The sequence below is a fragment of the Cyprinodon variegatus genome, unplaced genomic scaffold (assembly GCF_000732505.1).
Source record: "Cyprinodon variegatus isolate N-32 unplaced genomic scaffold, C_variegatus-1.0 Scaffold529, whole genome shotgun sequence".
NCBI lineage: Eukaryota > Metazoa > Chordata > Actinopteri > Cyprinodontiformes > Cyprinodontidae > Cyprinodon > Cyprinodon variegatus.
This window is the reverse complement of record NW_015150982.1, coordinates 501,023-523,492: the sequence shown is the minus strand read 5'-3', so window position 1 is coordinate 523,492 and position 22,470 is coordinate 501,023. Positions and strand designations below refer to the sequence as shown.

The window sequence follows — 22,470 nt, the reverse complement described above, 5'->3', positions numbered from 1 at the left end:
CCAAAAACATGACTGTTAGGTTAATTGGTTTCTCTAAATTCTCCTTAGGTGTGCATGAATGGTTGTTTGTCCCGTTTGTCTCTTTGTGTTGCCCTGCGATGGACTGGCGACTTGTCCAGGGTGAACCCCGCCTCTCTCCCATAGACAGCTGGAGATAGGCACCAGCACCCCCCACGACCCCACTTGGGATAAAGTGTGACGGAAAATGGATAGACTATTGTTTTAATATCCATTTTCATAATCATGTACAGTAGATCAACACATATCTGCAATACAGGAAGGGCATGTTATTATATGTTTCCTATTGTACATAAAGTGTGTCTTGGTGAATAATGATGGGTGGCAAGTCATATTTATATTCCACGTAAATAAAAAAGAAGTCTTGCATGACTTATTCAAAGTTACTGATGAATTGTGTTGTTAGATTTGTATTTTTTTCCCACTTAACAGATAATCAACTTCAGTAATAGGATGGTAGGACAATAAAATATTCAATATTATATATTGTGCTTAAAGAATATCCATGGTATTCCTCAAACACATTGACATCAGCCCCTCCACCGGTTGGCCCTGCTGTTTGCCCCACCTCTTCCTCCTGCATGCACTTTAACCCTCCTGCTTTGGTATATATAGTATGTGAGACTATTAGAGTTCTCCTGGCAGCCATCATGAAGGGTACTGTCTCGATCTGCTGTTTCCTCGCCCTGCTGCTTTTGCAGGCCACTGCAGGTAAGACTTAGATAAAGATCTGTTTTTTTTTTTTTTTTTTTCTTCTATTAAACAGAGAATGCATTTATTTCACGATGTAAAATAGTGCCTTACTGCTGGTTGGTGGATGAATTAAAAGAATATTTGTGGCTTTAGAGGTTGATGTGAAATAAATTTACAGAAAGTGAAACGAGAAGCTGAACTGTTTGTGTGGAATTTTGTTTCCTGTTGAGCTGAGTTGGGATAAAAACTACATAAATGCAACCCTGTTGGAGATGAGCTGATGTTCATTCAAAACAAATGTATTATTGAATAGGTTATCTGAAGTGAAAGTCTGATTCTATATTTATTTTATTCCCATTGTGGTTGGTTTAAAGAAGGAACATGAGGACTGATTAGCCGTGGCTGTGGCCTGACTCTCAGCTGTCCAAAGGCATGGCACCAGCTGATGGAAAGTCTTAGTCTAAGGAGAAGCCATGTGGCGAGCTTTAATAGACACTAATTTGTTCCTCTCTCCAGTTCAAAAAGTGTTTATAAGCAATGAGAAATCTTTTTTAGTGGGATGTCTTTTTTATTCAGTAGTAATATTCTAATCTAGATTATGTGGAGTGACTCCTTTTCTAACTCTGCTACCAGGGCAGACTTTCTAAACCTGCAGCGCTCTCTAGGTCTCTACTGGTGTAGTTATTGTTACCCTTGTCTGTCACCCCTGCCCGTCCTTGGGGTGCCGTTTCTCCTTCCACAGTCGGTAACCAGGCTTCTATATTCCAGGCTTGTCAGGTGCCTAAGATTGGAAGACCTCCTGAAACTCAACACTGTCAGCCACAGTCCCTCCCTACCTCCCCTTTGCATCATGGTCCACTTTAGATATGCTGTGCAGCTGCTGTCACTCTGCACTGTCACAATCACAATTTATTCCCAGCAACTGGCCTTTTAGGGACATGCTTTCTCCAGATAGGAGGGGCTGGACGGTGGAGGCCTCTCTTTCTATAGGCCCTCGCAGGTGTGTTTTTCGGTTTCTCACAAGCTAAATTAAATGCTGTATAATTTAAACATTTAGGGTAATCATGAATGAGAAAAGGATTTATTTGTTATGCACATAGCTGAGGCTAAAGTGCAACCAAAAACTCAATGATGTACTCTTTACTTTTTTTTTTTTTGCACAATTTTTTCTCCTTTTATTGAACCTTTTTGTGTGCAGAGACGTCACTAACCTACACAGCATGTACTGTGGTGAAACAACTCCACAGCACAATCTCCACCATGCTTACCATTAGGTAAAGTTTTATTAGTAGGATTATTATTAATCTTTAGACTACTAAAAATTGGTTTTAAAAGAATTACCTTGATGAAAATTCATTAATTTGTGTTTTTGCTTTAGTCAGCTTTAAAACTAATGAGAATAAAATTTAAGAAAATAAAGAAAAAAAATCTACAAAAAAAGTTAATGAAAAATGCCTCAATGTAGATTTTAAAAGTCAATATGAATCAAGATTATAAAAAAAAAACATTGCGAAGCACTAATTGCTAAGCACGGTGCAGCTAAAAGGCTAATCTTAAATGAACAGAGTTGCTCTCCTGTGTGAACTAAAGTGTTTACTACAATCTATTGAAGTCAACAATATTATACAGCATCATTGTACCACCCTTCAATTTTTTATTTAATGCTGTGAAAGAGTTTTCAATTCAGTCTGGTCTTATTGTTTTATCTTTTAAAATGGCCGCTCATGAAGAGTGAAAAGGCTTCCTTTTGGCTTCTTGTTTGAGCCAACAAATTATTCCTCTGTTATAACTCAATCTGTGATTAAATCTATGACAGTATATATTCAAAATCCTGGTGGAAAGAACTAACTCTACAGTTTTTCTTTTCCATTTGTACCACTGGGATCAAATCTTAGATGATCTAATCTCTTTTGGTACATTGCTCAGATCATACATCTCAACTTTTTAAATACAGTAGGTAACACATCTATAAATTAAAAAGCCTTATTTGGTCAGATTGTTTTTAAATGAAAAAAAGAAAATCGTCTCATATCTAGCATTAAATATAAAATTTTTCTGATCTAGATGCTTAAGAAAAGTCAGAATATAAAGAGAGTGATGTGCAGATCTATTTGCCACCTGTGCAAAACTGGTCTCATTGATAGTATTTTCTACAAAATGCAGTTCCAAATCCTATGAAATTCTTTTTAAGAAGCATGTAGTGCTGAACATTTATTCCATACTTTCTATTATTACGGACATGTACAGGCATTTATAACTCCTAAGCGCTGTGTGTTTATAGCAGGATGCAACACTATCTGTCCAAGAAAGACATAGAAAGTTAAAGTAGTCTCTAAGTGATATGTGACTCCCTCTAATTGCACATGGCATGTCTGGGACATCCCTGACAGTGGGAAAAAATAACAGATGCACTATGACATTGCGGCACTTCTTAAGAGTAGCACCTAAATCCCAAGGGTTAAACAGACTTTAGTGTCTTTCTATGAGCAGTAAAAAAATGCAGAACCCCCCTTTTACCCTTTGATCTGGCTTTTTTTTTGTTTTACATCCTGTTAAAGTGGGTGTTTTACTAAATATATGGGAACATATAATAGCATCACCTACATTTTGGGTAAGAAGAGAGATTAATGGTGTTCCCCAGAATAGTCTGTAAGGTAATATTGTATCTGTAGTAGAGAGATGCTTTATAACACACCATCTACAGTGGCTTTAGTTCAAGTCTAAATAATCTACAGATATTATCAATATAGAGCAGTTTTGATGTTTTTTGTGTTCATTTAAAATGAAAGAAGTTTGGTTTCGGGCCCCAGAGGGAATAGCTGTCATTCTTCAGGATCTACTTGTTATGTTTTATACTAATGGGGGAGCTTTGTAAAGCTATATCCTGGAATTAACTTGAAATGTTATCAATATTCCTTTGGTTTGCTTTAAGTAAGATATTAAGTAAGATATCTGCCTGGTCCAGCCTGTTTTGTGTGGTACTGTAATGTCTGTGGGATGTTGATGTCTCTGCGTCTCCATACTGACAGTGGACACCCTAAAATAGGCAGCAGTCATTCTGCCTCCTCCTCCTCTGTCCATCTTTTGACCCATTGTGAGTCTATTTATGACTCGGAGGGGAGCACTGGCTTCCCAAGCCGTGCCACCTGTTGCCATTTGTGACGTCTTCTCAACACATCAAGCTCAAACTCTACTAAGTGTGCCCACATCTGACACTTATTGAAGGAAAAGTCATGTTCATTTCCAGGCTTACAAGATCTTTTTTTTAAATGAAACAAGATTTGTTTTAATCAATTAGGATGAAACATTTAGAACCCCACTTTAGTTAGAATTGAAATAAAGTCAATGTTCTTCCACTGAGGTTTCCAGTGCAACATCTTGACCTTTAATAAGTGTCTCAATCCCTCAGCGCTCAAGTTAAATCCTTTAACCTGCTCTTTCAGCTCTTATCATGTTCATTTTAATTAAATTTACCTCCCTGTGCTGTGAGCGAAACGCGATCCTGGGCCTTCATATAGATAGAACCACTTAACCGCTTAACGTTTACTACGTAAATACACATGGAAGAGATTTAATCATGTTTTTGCGTGACTTTTTGTCTCTACACACTCAAGTTTGGTATTTTTCATTTCGTTGCAGAAGTATTTATGGTACTCCAACTTTTTCTCCTTTTTGCAACAACAGAAGTATGTTTTTATGTTGGTTGTATGTGATAAAGAAGCAAAAATTGGTGCAAAATTGCAAAGTGACCAAAGAGAGATCTATACGGCAAAAAATTTTATTTGGTAAATGCTATATTCATTTGCTTTCAGTTAGTGTTTTTCTCTTATAGCTTTAAATTAAATCCAATACAAATTGTTTCCTTTGGAGGCCACCTGTTCAGTTAACAGGGATAAAAGTGTGCAAATCTGGTTCTGTGTTATTAGAGAAAAACCTTTATTAAAGGAAAAACCCAAAGAATGCTCCATTTTTCTTTTAGCACAGGCCAGGGAACAGAGCAAACATCAGGATTAAGATGTTTAGATGAGACCACGATTAAAAGGTGCCTGATAAACCAACATTGAACATCACCTCTAACACCCCATCACCACCTTGAAACACATTGGAAAGTTTTTCTGGCAATGGCAAAGTCAGGGAAGCTGTCTAGAGGTAAAAGGCAATTCCGAAAGAACATTTCTTAAAAGCTGATAAGGACTTGATACTTAAAGCTTCACTTTCCCCTTAATACAAACCTTTAACATTTAGCCAGAGCAACAATTCAGTATAGATTAAAGCCTATTCATTTGTTAAAATAGTCTAATCATAGTTCAAAGCTGAATTTGATTAAGATTTGGTGGCAAGACTAAATGGTTAAAGCGTTACCAATGGTTTTAAGCAATCCTTACATTCATGCACTGCTATTTGATGGTATATTATATAAACATTCAATCACAATTTTCAATATTTTGGTTGTTTCACTTGAAAATAGGAAATGGTTCCTAGTATGATATTTGAAATAACATGATTTTGTTTTTGTTTAGACAACTTTCCTCAAAAAAGTTCTCTTTACCATTATTCCTTATTTCACTGTGTCCTGACTGAACGGTCCCTTAATGAGGTATGACTCCAAGTCACCGAGCAGTAATAGTACTTAATCAGCAGCATTCCTGCAGAATGTGCCCATGCCATCCGAGTGTTTCTCCAAACTGACCCAGCGTTGTGTGGCAACGGGCTCAACGAGGCGCAGATGTCCAGGGGGCTCAGCTCCTCTGGCGCCTCCAGGGTTAATTCTGTACTATGATACCAAGACTGCCCCCATACTGCTGCACAACATCTCTTCTGTGATCTTTGGGGAGTCTCCATCGAGTATTGACTGCTTCAGGAAGGTGCTAACAAGTTCACAGCAATTTGGCACACTCTAGAAGCTAGCGTTAAAAGACACCAACCCTGAGTGACGAGGCAAATTGGAGAAGCTTTAGTTACCGGTATGCTTGAAGGGTTCGGTCACAGATGCTGAGGAATCAGAAGACTCAGCTTAAAGGTACTAAAACTCTATGAGGAATTGATTGACATTTAAAGTCTAATTTGTGTTTATCTTTGATTATTTTCTGCTTACATAAGGAGCCAACCAATAAGAACTCAAGCTTATCAAAATAACACTAACTTTTAATCACCCTGACAGTCATTTAGTCTTTAAAGAAAAATGTTTTTTTCTTGTATATAAGTTTAAGACTGTTATGAGACTCATGGCTGGTTTGGAAGCCCTCTTAATAGATTTCAGCTGTTATCAGTTTCACTTGCAAAAATAAATTGCAAAAAATAGATCTGTATGCCTTTATATATATTACCGACAACGACCTTTTAACCTTTTGGTTTCTTTTGGTCGTGCACAGGGAGAGCAGCAGCACTGCACACATTTATTTTTAGCAGGCTGACTGGGTAGGAATCAGCACCATTGTGTTGCTTTAATGTGCTGCTACACACCAAAGAAGCAGCTTATGAGGTTTAGTTCCTCATTGTTGGTAATTAATCACTGAGGACTCAATTAGTATTTCTAGAGTCCAACTTTTAGTCAGCTTAACCAAACTTGCTCCACATTCTGTTTGACACCTATGGAACAAAATGCAAGCGTCACTTGTTCAATTCGTTTTCCTATTTTACTGAAAATCTGTTAAATAGTTGCATAAAAACTACAATAAAATCAAGCTTCCACATGGGTGTAGTGACATCACATAAGGGACCTGATTAGAAATGTATTTAGTTTAAATTATTTCCTCAGTTGTTTTTATTTATTACAACTCAAGCAACACATCTGAGACATAAATCAGATTTTTTTTTTAAGATTTTAAATTAAGATTTCTAGTCGGCCTTTTTTTATACTCGGGGGGATATAAAAGTCCCAGGGAACTGCTGTATCATCCAACACTTTGGACTAAAGTGATTCTCAGGTAGACAAACTTATGAGTCCAGTTCTCCCAGTTAGCCCCATCATCCATGCATTCAATCGACATATTGTCTGGCAGATGGAAAGGTAAATGTTTATTAGGGTTTCAGAATACTGGCAAATCTCATTACTACTTAAAGCTTTTTTTTTATGTGGAACAGATGCAGTCAGATGAAAAAAAAATCAATTGGGGAAGCAGTTGCGTAAGATGCAGGACTGTAATTGATTCAAACCCCAGCTCTGTCCTTCATTACCTATGATTGTGGTCAGAGGCCTTGGTGATGTTTTTGCCAAACAGCTCAATTTGTCTCACTGTTCAGAAAGGTGCCAGATGGAGGAAGAGGGATCATGTCCAAGATCTGCTCCTGTCTCCCTCCCCTCTGAATGTGAAGAAGTCAGTGTTATATGAGTCTGTTGGAAAGCTCTGAAGAAAACAGCTCAGTCAACGTCTATTAGCCAGATCATGCTTACCCATGCATGAAAGTTACCAGGTAGTTTGGAGAAGTTACTGGGATTGGTCATTTGGATCCAAGAAGATTTTGGATTGGTTGGCCCACAAAGTTTAGAATTGTATATATATCCAGGGGAGTGTTGGCCTAGTGGTTAGAGCAGTGCACTGGTGCTCTGAGAAGGCTGCAAGTACCCGGTTTGATCCCCACAGCCTCCACTCTGGGTCCCTGAGCAAGACCCTTAACAACACACTGCTCCCCGGGCGCCAAACAAAGGCAGCCCACCGCTCCCCGACGGAATGAGTCAAATGCACAGAGTGAATTTCCTCATTGTGGAACAATTAAGGGATTTATATTACATACATAGCATCAAGCTTAGTTGAATACTTGGGATTGTGGTTATGTCTGATAATGTACCATTTTTGTGCTGAAAAATATTCCCGTCAGCTAATTTTTTGATAATCTGCTTACAGTAAACCCATGAAATGGGAGGATTTCAGATCAACTGAAATCCTCCATTGATATTAGAGACACAATTTTACATTTTAAGATTAAAGTGCATGTTTACATAGGCTGGGCATATTTCATTAGCATTGTTACAATGATATTTCTCTTTCAGATTGGAATTATGTAATATAAATCAGAACAAGACCTCTCTTTTAATTCAGATACTGATAGGTACCTGTTGTTGTTGAAATACATTTTTTTTTTACAGTGTTTGTTCCTGGGTTACTATGGAATGGTGCTTGGATTCTGTTTGTTGTTTAATGCAGATTTTATTTTCTCCCAGTCAGCTTTAGCTTGAAAATATTGATTTATTAATGATGAGGTGAATTCTTGATTCTTTTGTTGATCAGCTTTCATCCATAGTTATAACTTAACTGAGGTCTTACAAATAACTGCTGAATCCTGAAGAAAAAAAATGAAATTCGAACCTTCTTCTCTCAAATAAACAGATTAGACATCTTAAAACAGTGATTTATATAGGTTTAAAAAGATCTAATATATTTCTCACTTTCCTGTTTCAGGCTTGGAATCAAACATCTAGGAAAAAATTTTTTTTTTTCTTATTGAGTTTTTTTTTGTTATTTATAAGTCCTGCAGAGAAAATCCATACCCCCATTACTCTGCTAATTCTGCTGGCAGTGAACACTTTTTCCTGAAGCGGTGGTATTTTTAAAGATGTGTCGTTATTTATTCTCCATGTTAGCCTGAGTTTAGTTTGTAAACAAACACAGTTTCATGATTTGACTTGTCATTGGATGCATCAACATGCCTGCCAGATTCTTGGCTAGAAACACAAGAAGCCATTGCCCACATGGCTGGTGGCTTTGCTCCAGTTTGTTGGTGGACAGCCCTCTGAAATGTGGGCCATTTCTTATTGACATGATGTTGTTTATAATTAGGTGTGTTTGAAAAAAAAATATTATAAAAATATAAATAAATGGGGCTTTGCTTTTGTTAACTGCGGACCTGAATAGAAACTTGTTACCGTAAATAATGGCTTTCTTCTGATATTTGCACAGCAAAGTGAAAAATACGTTATAACTGAACCTGTACTTTAAAAGCAGGTATGGAGTTCATTGCTTCTGCTCCTAACTGAAGCGACAGTCTAGTTTGACAAAACTGTACATGCAAAGATCAAAGTCCTACCCCTTTGGCTACAATTCAGCAGTCTACACATTTTTTCCGCACAGTAAAAATAAATATCTTTTACCTTTCGTCTCCTGGGGTTTGAGTTTTAACACCAAAGAGTTTATGATGAGTACTGCAGAAACCGCCCAGGCAGCACGGCTTCCTGCCAGTCTCCTGCTGAGATCAGAGCACTTTGAGCAAAAGCAGAAACTTTTTTGATGCTTTCTGATCATCCCATGCAGACATTCATGATTTTATAATATGGTATGGCACACCTAAGGTTATTTTGTGTTATAACATCACACTTAGAGTAATCAATACATAACATTTACTTATATTTTAGTGTTTAGTATCTAAACAGGCTGCAGAGAAACTTAAATATTCTATAGCCAGTATTACACCTTCAACAGTTCTTGGAATAATTTGATTATTTAGGTATTTGAACTTTCATTTGAATACATTTAAATAGAGTAAATCCCTGACCCTATGCTGACCGTCTTTACATTCCAACTATTTATGAGTTTGAAGCTTAATGTGAATCAATTTCACAAACATTTCAGATTTGTATATGTTGTCCGGATATAACATGCAATCCTTCTCACACAAAAATAATACATTTCTCATCACAATTAGTTCTTTCAAGCCTGAAATCAATCTAGAGTTAAACCTAAGTTTCACTCTGTTTTCTGCATAGCCCTGCTTGGGAAAAGATTTCATGTCCTACAGACAAATTGATGCAATAGTTAAGCCTCAGTGGCAATTAGTATATTTATTTATTCAAGGAAAAGAAAACTTTGCCAACTGTCAAGCATGGATGCCTCATGCAGAGGCTCTAAAATCCCACAGTTATTTAAAACTTGGACACAGTTTGGTCCAAGAACACATCAGACATGAAATTGGACTGAATAAAGTATGCTAACATAAAAATTCTGGAATGGTGCAAAGAACATTTCTGCTGTGTCCAAATAGTGAGTTTATTAGAGCCATTATACTGCAAAAAGCGATCTTGAAATAAGTAAAAGTGTCTAAAAGTTTATTTCCCCTTTATTTGAGAAGGGAAAATAGATGATTTGCCAATAGAATTAGTTTTTTTACTCTTAAAGTTATTTAAATAATATGCTCTTTAGATAAGATAATTCAATTGTAAATGTAAAATAGATTTAAATTTTTGCAGTGTATAAACATATTTGATGTTAGTCTATAATAGAATATCTGAAAATCTTTTACACATCATCAAAAGTTAAACTAAAATAAAATCATTTTTAAATACTTAAAATCAGATTTGTATCATATTTGACTTCCTTAATATTTCGATACAGCTTCAGTTAAAAATCAAATCTGAAACTTACAGAAAGTGTAGGGCTATCATTGATGTTTATACACTTGAACATAGCTCACCTTTCTGTAGCAGGTTGGTATAAATATACAGAAGGTTCGCTCATTGTTACATTTATGCGACTGCAGGGAACAATTTTGGCTCGGCTCTTTGTGAAACCAGGGAAGTCCCAAGGCTTATCCCTGGTTGTCACCATTAAAGCCTGTGGCGGTGCCTTGTCTTTGTGTGTTTCATTTCAGCTTCACCTTTCTAAATTAAGAGTTGATTGTAATAACAGCTGTGAACTAAGTAACCTGATAGGTTCAGAAGAGGACATGACAAGTGAGGAAATATGCTCCCTCAAAACCTCTGCCTTGCTCTCTGAAACACAAACAACCAGTAGCCTGTCATGGTACAGAAATCTCATTCAGTGTTATTTTGATTATTTAAGCCCACAAACAATTGTTAGAGTTCAAAGCAAGCTTTTGATATACCTAAACTTTTACAAAGCAGTTTTTATGATACCAATATTTCAGATATTGTGCTTAATAACAGACTTTGTGTGATCTGAGAGCTCAGATAACCAATGTGTGATGATTAAAAAAAACCTGTTTTTTCACAAACAATAAAGTCCTCCAATAGGGATGCACAGATTCACTTTTTTTCTCTTCCCATCTGACTCTAATTCATAAATTTGGAAAGCTGCAGATCCAAATACCAAAGTTCTGTTTACTATAATGTTATTTTGTTAATTTTGTTGTTTTTTAAAGGCTGTCATTAGCTCCTATCTACAAGCAGGCATGATATGAATGAATATAAACATGTGCATCCCAAATGTCAATTTGAGATTAGTATCAGGTCAGAAAAGGAAGTCATAAAAACAGTAAATGGTGTTAAAAGGACAAACTTCATCCTTAAATCAAATAAACATCTCCAAAGATTATACCATTAAGGAGTAAACTTTCATGCTGTTGAATAGTTGTTTAACCTAACTTAAATTCATTTGTCAAATAGACTAAGTAGATCTGCCACATTTTTACTGATATATGATCTAGAATTTCCCTTCATATTGGGACTGATACAGAATTGAATATCAGATCTGCTCCGAAGCCTTCAGTCCAATGAGTTTATGATGTTATTTTTTTTTCTTTCAGAGGTGGAAGAATTGGACCACGTCCTAAGAGACAGATCTCACATCGATGAGACGCTGCGGCTTGCAACTGAGGAAAAAGCAGCAGATTATGTCGGTGAGAAACATATGGGGACAGATCATTGCATTGGCCTTTATTGTAGACATTTTATCATCTTAACTTGAACAGATAGTTTGAAAATGTTGCCTTTAGACTTTCTAATAAGCTGCAGAACGAAAACATTTTTAAATGATTTATTATCTATATGTTAATAAATGACCATGGTTGTATGTTTTTTCAAGTGATAACGAATATGTATAACCTGCAATGCAAGTATGAAAGTCTTCAGATTTCTTTCAAAAGTGAGATTTTTTCTAAAAAGGATATCTCATTACTACTTAAGGCATTTTTTTAATGTGGCACAGATGCAGTCAGATGGAAAATGGAAAAAAATTCAGTTCAATTGCAGCAACAGTGGCCTAAGATGGATAAAAAGGATATTCCTCATGCAAACCCTTTCTCTGACATTGTTATGCTACGTTCTGCTCCTTCACTTTGTTTCACAGCGGCTATACAGAAGTTGCGGAAGATCTACCATTCATCCATCAAACCAATGGAGCAGGCCTACAAGTACAACGAGCTGAGGCAGCATGAGATTTCAGGTATCGCTAAAAAATGCCATATTTCTAAAACCTCTTTCAAATTATACATCCCAGTGAAAATTGGCTAATTTTGATTTTTATTCTGCATTTGCAGTGCCTTGTGAATGTAAACAGATCTTTAACTTTTCCACTTTTTGTTGACTTTTTATCCCAAAACTTCAGGGTATTCTGTTACGATTTCAACATTTTTATCTGCTTTTTTTTTTTTTTTTTTAGATATAAAAGTCAGAAAAGTGCGGAATGAACAAATAGCAAATCTAAAATACATGTTCAATGAAAACTAGTGTCAAATGAAAGCGCTTGCAGACTAGTCTAAGTCCAAACCAAAATGCAAATGTTAATCTGGAGATATTTTAAAATATGAACGGTTCAAAATATTTAGTCTCTAGATGTGGAAAACCCAGAAATACACTCTGAAAAAGACTTGCAGCTTTAATTGTAAATAAAAAAATAGTTTCAAATGTGTTTTGACCCCTTTAATATGATGATGAGTTTGTTAACTTGCAACTTTTTCCTGTGGTTCAGTTTCTTTTCACACAGAAACCGGTCTCCATGAATCAACCTGGAGCAATCAGTCCGTTTATTGGTCAGATGTGTCTCGAGTACCAAACATAAATACAGGAAGCTTGTAGAGAATGTTAAATATGAATGATATCATTATAGCGTTTCTGGGTAGTATTCAAACAAAATCATAAGTAATCTATGTGATTTTTAAAGGATGTCCTGAAACTTGAATATGACTTAATGCTTTACAGAAAAGATGAGCACATTTCTTTGATTATAAGTTTGTTTTCTTGGCTGCCTCCCACAATGCAATGCAAATCCCGCACCAGACTTAGACTTTAGCAGGCACATCCACACAGACAAAGAGGGCAAAAGAAAATAGCCCAAAAAGTATTGAAAAAGGAAAAGAAATGCAAACCACTCTTTTATTGATTTTGTTTTTAAAGAAAAAAAGACCGTTTACTTCGAGGAAATATTTCTGCCCTTCTTTGAGTTGGTCTGAGACTGCTTAAAAAAAAACCTTTTAGAATGAAATAAATTTCTTCCTCTTGTGGATTAAAAAGGCTCTGTTTGCATGCAGACATTTAGTTTCTATCTACGTCTCTAACTAATAATGTACTTTTCGTGAGACACTGTAAACTCTCATCATTGCCTGACCACATGAGCACATTATGCATTTGTTGACAGACATGTTTGACGACTTGTAGGTCAAATATGCTACTGTAAATTCCAGCCATGATCTCAGACTCATTCATGTACATCGACACTCCACCCTTCCCCACTGCTTGTAGAAACATTACTCCCTCACTGAGCTCGCCTTCACCTCCTCTTACCTTCACTTCTCTGTCCTCCCCTCACCCCCATCTCCCCTCATCTAACAGCATACCCTGGACGAACCCTGGGTGACTCGGCCACAGGTGGGTGTGGGCAGGGCTTACCTGTGCATGGCACTGCCTCAAGAGCTAAGCCCCTTCCTCTCACCCTTTGCAAATTTGTTCTCTGTTGATCTACGGCATTCTTAAAAGTATTTGGCCCTAACAATCTTAAAGAGTAAAATTTAAACTTAAATGTTACAGATCAGATATAGATATCAGACAAATATAACTAAATAAATACAGTGTAATTCAATGCTGATGTTATTGACAAATTTAATAAATTCCTGTGAGTTAGCTTGATGTGGAAATTATAATTTACGATCTCATTAAATCACAAATGAACTGTTAATAGCCAAAACAACATCTGAAGAATCTACAAGCCTCACTTCCTTTATTTAAGGTCAGTGTTTGCGATTCGCCTAAAAATATAAAACAGTTAGAAAATACCGGTACCATCTATAGAGAAGGTTCAATTTGAAAAACACTGCTGTCTAAAGAAAACACATCAAACTGATACTCAGATTTGTTATGGTTTGGGTTTACTTTGCATCTAAAAGACATGGAGAACTTGTTCCCAACCAATGGGTCATTAATTCTGCTCTCTAGTAAAAAGTCTTAAAGGACAATATCTGACCACTTTTGGTTTATTAAGCCAGACAATCATACAAAGCACACCAACAAGTTCACACCTATATATGAGTTTCAAAAGCACCAAAATAAAGGATTTGGTGTGGATCCATAAAAGCATGTGTCCAAAACTATTTGAAGTGATGTTGCATGTGTCATGACTCAGAAGAGAGGAGCCAGTATTCGAGCCAAGGCAGACAGTGGGATAATTCAAAAAGCGTTTCTTGAAACGACTGATGATCTGAATAGCAGCGGCTAGGGAGTCTATCACAAGAAACTCTGTAAAAGGAAACACAGGTTAGTGACCGTGTAAAGCAACCCCGGAGAGTGGAGAACCAGCAGGAGTTCGAAGCCAGGTCAGGCAAACAGATCAGAACAAGAACAGGGAGGCTCAGAGGTCCAGGAGTCAAAAGACAGTTCAGGCAAACCGTTCAGATGGGAACAGGCAGGCTCAGTGGTTGAGAATCAGAACAGGATCAGGTAATCAGAAACACTAAGGTGATGCTAAAACCCTGTCACCACTGAGATCAGATGGGAACAGGCAGGCTCAATGGTTGGGAGGCAGAACATGTCAGGATCAGAAACACCAAGGAACTCTAAAAACACTTTCACCACTGGCTAGAGGGAACATAACAATCTGGCTCCGATAACCGGATGCAAGCACCCCAAACAGAGGCAGGAGCAGGTGGATCAGACAGTTGAACGGAATGAACAACCAAGCCAGTCATCAGCGTCAAGATCATGACAGCATGACTTTAAAGAGACAATACATAGTAAAAGAAACCTACAGTGTGGCTGAATTTAAGACTGTAAGGCCAGAAATACTCATTATTTCAAAAGTTAAATAGGAGATGTTCCTACCAATGGAGGAACAAACTATTTTTGACTAGAGGGAATTGCTTTTTGACACAGTGTCATCATAATAAAACTGTTTCTTCAGGATATCTTTCCCTGATACTAACATATATCTCAATGATCTGAAACATTTCAGTTTGACAAGAAAGCCAGGGACAATACTTTTTCATGGCACTGTAAATATTTCTTTATCCTCAGCTTTGTATGAAACTCCATCAAGGGAAATATCTACTGCAGTGGGTTATCATTAAAGTGCGCCATCACTGGAAAGCTTCGGAAGGATGCAGTTTTAAAAATATTATGCAAATCAAGATGGGGGTGACCCTTAGGATATTATAAATATTAATCACATATTTTGGGATTGTGTGAAAATCACACAGGCTTTGCATGTACATTTCTGGCTTTAGCTGGGGTGGTCAATGTTTAGAAAGCATTGGTATAATTTTCTCCAAATTTAGCTTGTGAAAATAAAATCCCTCCATTACTCTGTTAAAATGCTTTTATTTAGATCTTTTAATAGAAAGTTAAAATTATTCATCCTCATCACAGGCGATGTTACCTCACCTCCCATACATGATTTTCACTCCACAAATGACAGCTTGCAGTCTGTTGGTGTCTCTGTGTGAAATATGGCTGACATCTCTTTCTACTAACAAATGACCTTTTTCTGTCCTTGTCTGAACCTTAAAATGCAGCCTATACGTCCATGAGTAACTCTTCAGTGTTTTTGCAATAATATTGAAAAAATATCTTTAAAAATTTGCATGCAGTGTGGAACTTCAAAATAAGGAATAAGGAAATGTAATGCATCTCACAATGCCTTGCAAAGTACTTATATGCCTTTAGCTTCTGCAGATTTTTAATGTTACATCTGGTAACTTCAGTTATTAATTTATTTTTTTATTTATTTTGTAAAAGACCAACACAAAGGAGTATATACTTGTGAAGTGGAAGAAAGATGATAAAAAATAAAAGTGTGATCTGTCTTTATATATTAGCTGCCTTTACTTTGATAACCCTAAATGTAAACCAGTGTGGGCAGTTGTCATTATAAGTTACAGATTAAGGAAATAAACAAGAATTTGCTCTTGTCAGATGTGGCAATATTTAAAATTTGGATCAACTTGTCATATATTATTTTCTAAAACTCACAATACACAGCACACTGGAAACTGTAGTAGGGTTTATTGGCAACAACATGCTGTGGAGAATGAGTGTCTTTAACAGAAACAAATAAGCTTGCCAGTGTTGATTTATTAAAATAATTAATGAGGAAACTGGTAGAAAACTGAAGACTAAGATTAGGGTTTGTGTTCCAGCTGGACAATGACTCTACATTTATATCCAGATGTTCAATGGAACGGCTCAAATTAAGCATGCTCATGTGTGGGATTAGCCTAGACTAAATACTTATGCTTTTTGTAAAAGGATTTGTAAGCGCATCTAAAAAAGACTGAAAGTCGTAAATGGATCAAATGACGCTCCTGCAAAAAGTAAAACCCCAAAACAGCGCATGACATCCCTTCCACATCACAATTATTCACTATTTTGTGCTGATCTACAAAAAATCCCAACAGCATATACTGTGATTGTGATTATAGTTGTGATTGTGGGGAGCTGAACTTCAGACGTGTTTAAACGCTTCGAATACTTTTGCAAGGCACTGTGAATTGTAGTTCTAATTTGTAGATGCTGTAAAAACCAACTGATGCTGTGTAGAAATAAAATAGGGGGTAATATTCATTGCTGCCAGTTCAAAATGAAATCCCACTAAATTAAACTTCAGGATCTTGAGATGTTTTTATCTCAATTTATACAATTACATTATATTTGTTCAATCTGACTAGTTTGGTTTAATTTTGAGAAATGGTTTGTTGTTTTGTCTGCTACCAAAATATCAAACCATTCATTGTTTAATCTTTTGTTCTATATTACAAAATCATTAGATTCTGCTTTCGAAAATCTTTTTTACACAGCATCACACCTTTTTAGACTTTTATGTACATTACATTTTTCATTTGGAAAACATCTCTAGTGAGTTTTTTGGCTGATTCATTATTAAGCATGGGGGCTCTTGTTGTAGATTGGAAATAGCTGACATGTAAAATAAACAGAAGTTTCTGCCTCACTGTTTAAGCAACCTCCCTGAAATTTGTATTTCTTACCGAATAGATGGAGAGATTACCTCCAAGCCCATGGTGCTGTTCCTTGGACCTTGGAGTGTAGGGAAGTCCTCCATGATCAATTACCTCCTGGGCTTGCAAGACAGCCCGTATCAGCTCTACACAGGTATGAATTAAGAATACAAAAACTTAATAAGTCAATATAGGAGGGAAAACAATTATAAACATCTTAAATCTGCAGGAACAATAGAAATATCATATTTTCTCTCTTACAATTTAATGTTTAATTACATGCTTAATGCCTTTGGTACATACATTTGTAATTTTCTTTACCTATTTATGTGTTTTCATTGGTATTTTTTGCAGTTTCTGCTCCATGTCTGCTAATTTCTTCTGTTTATTCATAATTTTGCTCTTCAGGAGCTGAGCCCACTACCTCTGAGTTTACTGTTATAATGCACGGCGAGAAAATACGCTCTGTAGAGGGTATCGTCATGGCAGCAGACAGCTCTCGCTCCTTCTCTCCCCTTGAAAAGTTTGGCCAAAACTTCCTGGAAAAGTTAATAGGTATCGAGATGCCTCACAAGCTGCTGGAACGTGTGACTTTTGTGGACACGCCTGGAATCATTGAGAACCGAAAGCAGCAGGAACGAGGTAAATGAGCAGACTTTTTCTGTGCATAAAACCAATACAGACTGTGCCTTTTAAGATAATACCATGGCTACCTTTTTAACGTTTCAATATTTTGCCCCAATATAAAACACATTTCATTGTACTTTATTGGGATTCTAGGAGTGACACAAAATTGTATAAAACTGTGAAGAGAGAGTAGGAATATCTTTTTGAAATTTGATATATATACATTTAAAAAGGTATTTAATAAATAAAAAAAAAATAAAAAAAAATGCACAGTAGCTTGCATTTTATTTAACTGCCGGGTTGTGCTGAAGTTTAAAAAAGTCTTAGTTTATAAAACTTTATTCCAAACTGAACATTTCATAGAGCCATGTTTAATCCATCATCTTGGCAATGAAATAGCATAGAACAACTGTGCAACACATGGCTGTTTACCTTAAAACCACAGGAAAGGAGAGTATTATGTGGAGAAGCAGCTAAAATGGGCATGTACACTTTAAAGCTGCAGAAATCCCCAGGTACAGTACAATGTCTGCAAAAAAAAATAAATAAACTGAAACATTTGATCTTTTACAAAAACCTACAGGAACAGATTATATTTAACTTTAAGAACTACAGTACAGTGCAATCCAGGAGCTATTAATAGGCTTCTTCTACACTGAGACACACATTTTATATATTTTTTGATGGCATGCAAGGAACCGCTCTGACCAGAATATGTGCTAGAAGCAAGAGCTTCCTTCCTAAGCCATTGCTGCAGGAACAGAATGGGGGAATTTCATTCCTGCAGCTCTGTTCTTACAGGTTATCTACACACCTTCATACGACATATCACCCTGAACAGATCGACCCTATATTGAAACATGTGAGTGGCAACATCATGCTGAGGGGATTTTTCCTTTGGCAGAGTCAAAGTTGATAGGAACCTAGGGTAAAATTAAAGCATCAAAGCATTAATGTCATGATCTCAGCCCCGGTAGCTTCTCTTACTCACTGATTACTCACTTCATTCACCTGCTGTCTTTCCCTGGCTATTACATGTCTTCCCTGATGTCTCCATGGTTCTGGTTTGTCTTGCCTTTTTAAGTTGGATTTTTAGTAGGAACCAGCCACTGTCAGGGTTTGGTTGAGGTTTTGAAGACCTAAATGTAGAGGCAAGGAAGCAGAGGTGAGTTTTTGGAGTTTTAATGGAGTGATCACAGGTAGGCAGGAATCCAAAAATCCAACTTGAAAATGCAAAAAAAAAAAAAAAACAGAACCATGGAGTCATTAGGGAAGACATGCACTAGGAGCCAGGGAACGATGAGGAAAGACAGCAGGTGAATGAAGTGGGTAATCAGAGAAACTACCGGGGCTGAGATTATGATAATTCAAGCATTTTTCATTGTTTTTAAAATGACCCAGTCAAAGTCCAGAGCAAAATCTAATTGAGAACTTGTGGCATTCTAACACTACGTATCAACACAGCACTGATCAAGAAACATGGCATCATTTGGTGGGGATTTTCTTGTCATCAGAGAAACATTAGTTGGAGTTAAGTTAAAGAGCTAAAGATAGGAAAATGCTGGAATAAATAGTTTTAAAGTTTGAACAATGGTAAACATTGGTTTAGGTTTAAAGAGTTTTTGTAACACGTTTTTTTTTTCTTCCTAGGTTATCCTTTCAATGATGTTTGCCAGTGGTTCATTGACCGTGCTGATCTCATCTTTGTTGTGTTTGATCCAACCAAGCTGGATGTTGGTCTTGAGCTGGAGATGTTGTTTCGACAGTTGAAAGGCAGAGAGTCCCAGATCCGCATAATCCTAAACAAGGCAGACAACCTGGCCACGCAGGACTTAATGAGAGTCTATGGAGCACTCTTTTGGAGTTTGGCTCCCCTCATTAACGTGACTGAACCGCCTCGTGTCTATGTCAGCTCATTCTGGCCATATGATTACGCCCCAGACACTAGCCGGGAGCTCTTCAAGAGAGAAGAAATCTCCCTGCTGGAAGATCTCAACCAGGTGATTGAGAACCGCATGGAGAACAAGATCGCCTTCATCCGCCAACACGCCATCCGCGTTCGCATCCACGCCCTGCTAGTGGACCGTTACGTTCAGACCTTCAAAGAGAAGATGAGCTTCTTCAGTGATCCCGAACTGGTCTTCCAGGAGATTGTGGACGACCCTGACAAGTTTTACATCTTCAAATCCATTCTAGCCAAGACCAACGTCAGCAAGTTTGACCTACCCAACCGAGACGCTTATCGTGACTTCTTTGGCATCAACCCAATCGCAAGCTTTAAGCCTCTGGCATCTCAGTGTTCCTACATCGGAGGCTGCCTGTTGGAAAAGATCGAGAAGGCAATCACCAACGAGCTGCCTGGTCTCCTAAGCAGCATTAACTCTGGCAAGCAGCCTGGCCTCTCATCTTGTGAGATCACTGGCTGTGGCGAGAAGCCAAAAAACCGCTACCGAAAGAACTGAGGAACATAAAATAACTTGTCAGGGGGAAGAAAGGAGACATAGGAGGTGAAGAGAAAGAGGGGTCCTGGTGGGAGCCAGAGCCCTGCTTTTAACAGGACATTTGCATTGTTAAGGTGACATAGGGAAGATTAATGTTTGGGGTTTTTTGTCCTCAGGAGAATAAGCAAATGTGATAGTGAGAGAAGAAGAGGGAAGCCATCGTTGGATAAGGCAGCTTAAGGACATAAATAATAGAGGAACGGGAACCCGCCACTGATTTCAAAGTTCATAAAACATACACCTTTCTCTTTCTTATGGCACTGTCACCCTGGACTGCCTCACAAGGAATTGTCAGAGAAATTACAGATGCTGAAAATAGGCAAATACCAGACCCATTTAAAACAGATGTTGAAAACAGATGTTTGTATACTAATATTAAAAGGATTATATTATCCCAGGTACATTTCAAACACATCAGTTGAATTCGAAGTAGCCTTTTTGTTGGTGCTATACAAAAGCATTGGTGTCTGTCTGACCATGCAGACCTTTGCTATAGATGTTAATTATCTTTGCATGTTAGGATTTCAATGTTTATCTACAAATGCATGTTTTTCTTCTGCCATAAAGAAAAAAAAAACCCTCATGCAGCAATTTTGAGACCAGTACCAAATCTAACCGGCATCAAACAAGGGATTTCATCTCTTAGCTTTGGACACTCATCGCTTCTGGTTTTTTGACAATGAAGTAAACAAAGGTCAGGGTTCATGAGTCTTTGGAGCGCAGGTGGTACGTTTATTCTGCTACACATCTTAACTGTTGTAATGTCTATTTTTTGAGTCTATAAACTACCAGGGTTTGGCAGAAAGCAAGAAGTTATTTTTATTTTATTTTTTGACATTTACTCTGCCGTTTCTCTGCCTGCTTTTGAGATATGTTGAATGTTTTTTGTACATCTGCCCGTCGGTTGGCATCTGCCTTTCTCAGATCGGTAAATGTGGGTTACAGGTTAAATTACTTATACCCATATTTTCCAACAAATTCTGGGGGATCCAAGGTGATCTCAATCCAGTAAGGATGTATAGTCCTTCCATCGAGTACTATTGTCCCCAGGGTCTCCTCCCAGTGGGATATTCTCAAACAGATGGTTGATTCATCATTATCTCATGACCAAAGGTAGAGGGATAGCAGGTGGTAATACAAAGCTTCTTGTCAGAGTGATTTCTTCCCTACAATTGACTAGAATAGCAAACGCATTACTGGAGACAAAGCTCATGTAAGTCTACCCATGTCTTACTCCATTGGAACACCAAAGGGAGAATTAAACCTTTTTCCTGTTTACTTAGAGTTTGCAACTCTGATCTTCACTGTTTTACTCTTTTCTCCTTACTTTGCTAATTTATTCTAAAGATGTCGACAGTCTACTGTCAACAAATAGAATAGTTTAAAATTGGCAGCCTTGGTGATTATTAACATGCACTTGAAAGGAAAAACAGCCCTTAAAACATCCCTAACAAAATTAATGCATACAATCATAAACCTGCTTCAGACTCAACATGACACACAGACTGGACATCTAAGCTACCATAACTCCTTCAGCAGCGAGATCCGTTCCATTGCTGCACGGTTTTCTGTTATACTCTGGAAATTGCTCCATTTGTAAGTCGACCTAAAAAAAATTCAATTTGAAGCAATATTGTATGTTTTGATGACAGATCTCTGCAATGGCTGATAGGATTACATGTCCCAAGCATGCAAATGTAAAACTGAGGACTCATGAGTTGATCCCTGACCTTCATGGAAACAAGGTAAATTCTTTTCCCAGAGTGAGAAGAAGGAAATAGACACAAAGCTAAAAACTGTCAACATTAAACAGTTATCACAAGAGTGGAGTAAAATATTGTATAAAGGTGCATAACAGCAACCAGCTGGACTCAAGCATCTTCCACTTTTTTATATTACATATAATATTAGGAATAGTTTCACTTCCAGCTTCAGATCCACCCTAGCATTTATGCAAAGCTATGCAAAAACAGGCCTGCTGCTTCATATTCACAACACAGCTGGATAGTAGGTTATTGAAATTTGTTTTTTCTCAGCATGAGAAAAAAATCCAACACCCTTATAAAGTTCAGACATTCTTTGAGACATGATGAGGAGAAGTGCAACGATTCAACTGGTGAGCGCTCCACTGCGGTTTTGGAATATGGCCACTAGAGGGGGCTGTTCAAAAGAGAAACTATGTTGTCAGATGCGCGTGGTTTATGACATAAACTGGTTGTGCTTCTGATATATTTCATTGTCAGTTTTACTCACCTTCTAGATGATGAATGGATGTGTTCTGTCCAACTAGTCCCTTAATCACCTTAAGGTGTGACACTGACATTACCACTGGCCCAAGTTGTGGATGCTTGACAGAAAAGAATAAAGATTTCTGATTGACTGGTTCAGAGAAACCTTGTGGTTATTCTGCTTTAAGGAGGTTTTTAATAACTTTTTGGTTCTTTGTTCAGTCTAAATATCTGCCCGTGTTACATTCTAACTCTTTACTGATCAGTTTTTAGGGTAAAAGTCTTTTCAACGA

At 37.2% G+C, this 22,470-nt stretch overlaps 1 protein-coding gene across 2 annotated transcripts; it reads left to right on the top strand.

Moving 5' to 3' along the window:
- Positions 1–601: 601 nt before the first annotated feature.
- srl (sarcalumenin) lies at positions 602–20,577 on the top strand. 2 transcript variants are annotated; one of them, XM_015391212.1, is made up of 7 exons: positions 602–729; positions 11,188–11,280; positions 11,730–11,825; positions 13,211–13,246; positions 16,859–16,975; positions 17,230–17,463; positions 19,099–20,577. In XM_015391212.1, the coding sequence occupies exons 1-7, from the start codon at positions 669–671 to the stop codon at positions 19,908–19,910; spliced, it is 1,449 nt and encodes a 482-aa protein (XP_015246698.1). In that variant the 5' UTR covers positions 602–668; the 3' UTR covers positions 19,911–20,577. The 2 variants fall into 2 exon arrangements, with proteins under 2 accessions (XP_015246698.1, XP_015246699.1); XM_015391213.1 differs by lacking the exon at positions 13,211–13,246 and having other exon boundaries at positions 19,099–19,910.
- Positions 20,578–22,470: the final 1,893 nt, after the last annotated feature.

Bases quoted from the DNA above. Each gene is read 5' to 3' on its own strand.
- srl (XM_015391212.1), top strand. From the start codon at position 669: ATGAAGGGTACTGTCTCGATCTGCTGTTTCCTCGCCCTGCTGCTTTTG. The intron at 11,281-11,729 runs GTGAGAAACATA...TTTGTTTCACAG, and splicing joins AAAAGCAGCAGATTATGTCG to CGGCTATACAGAAGTTGCGG. The intron at 17,464-19,098 runs GTAAATGAGCAG...TTTTCTTCCTAG, and splicing joins CCGAAAGCAGCAGGAACGAG to GTTATCCTTTCAATGATGTT.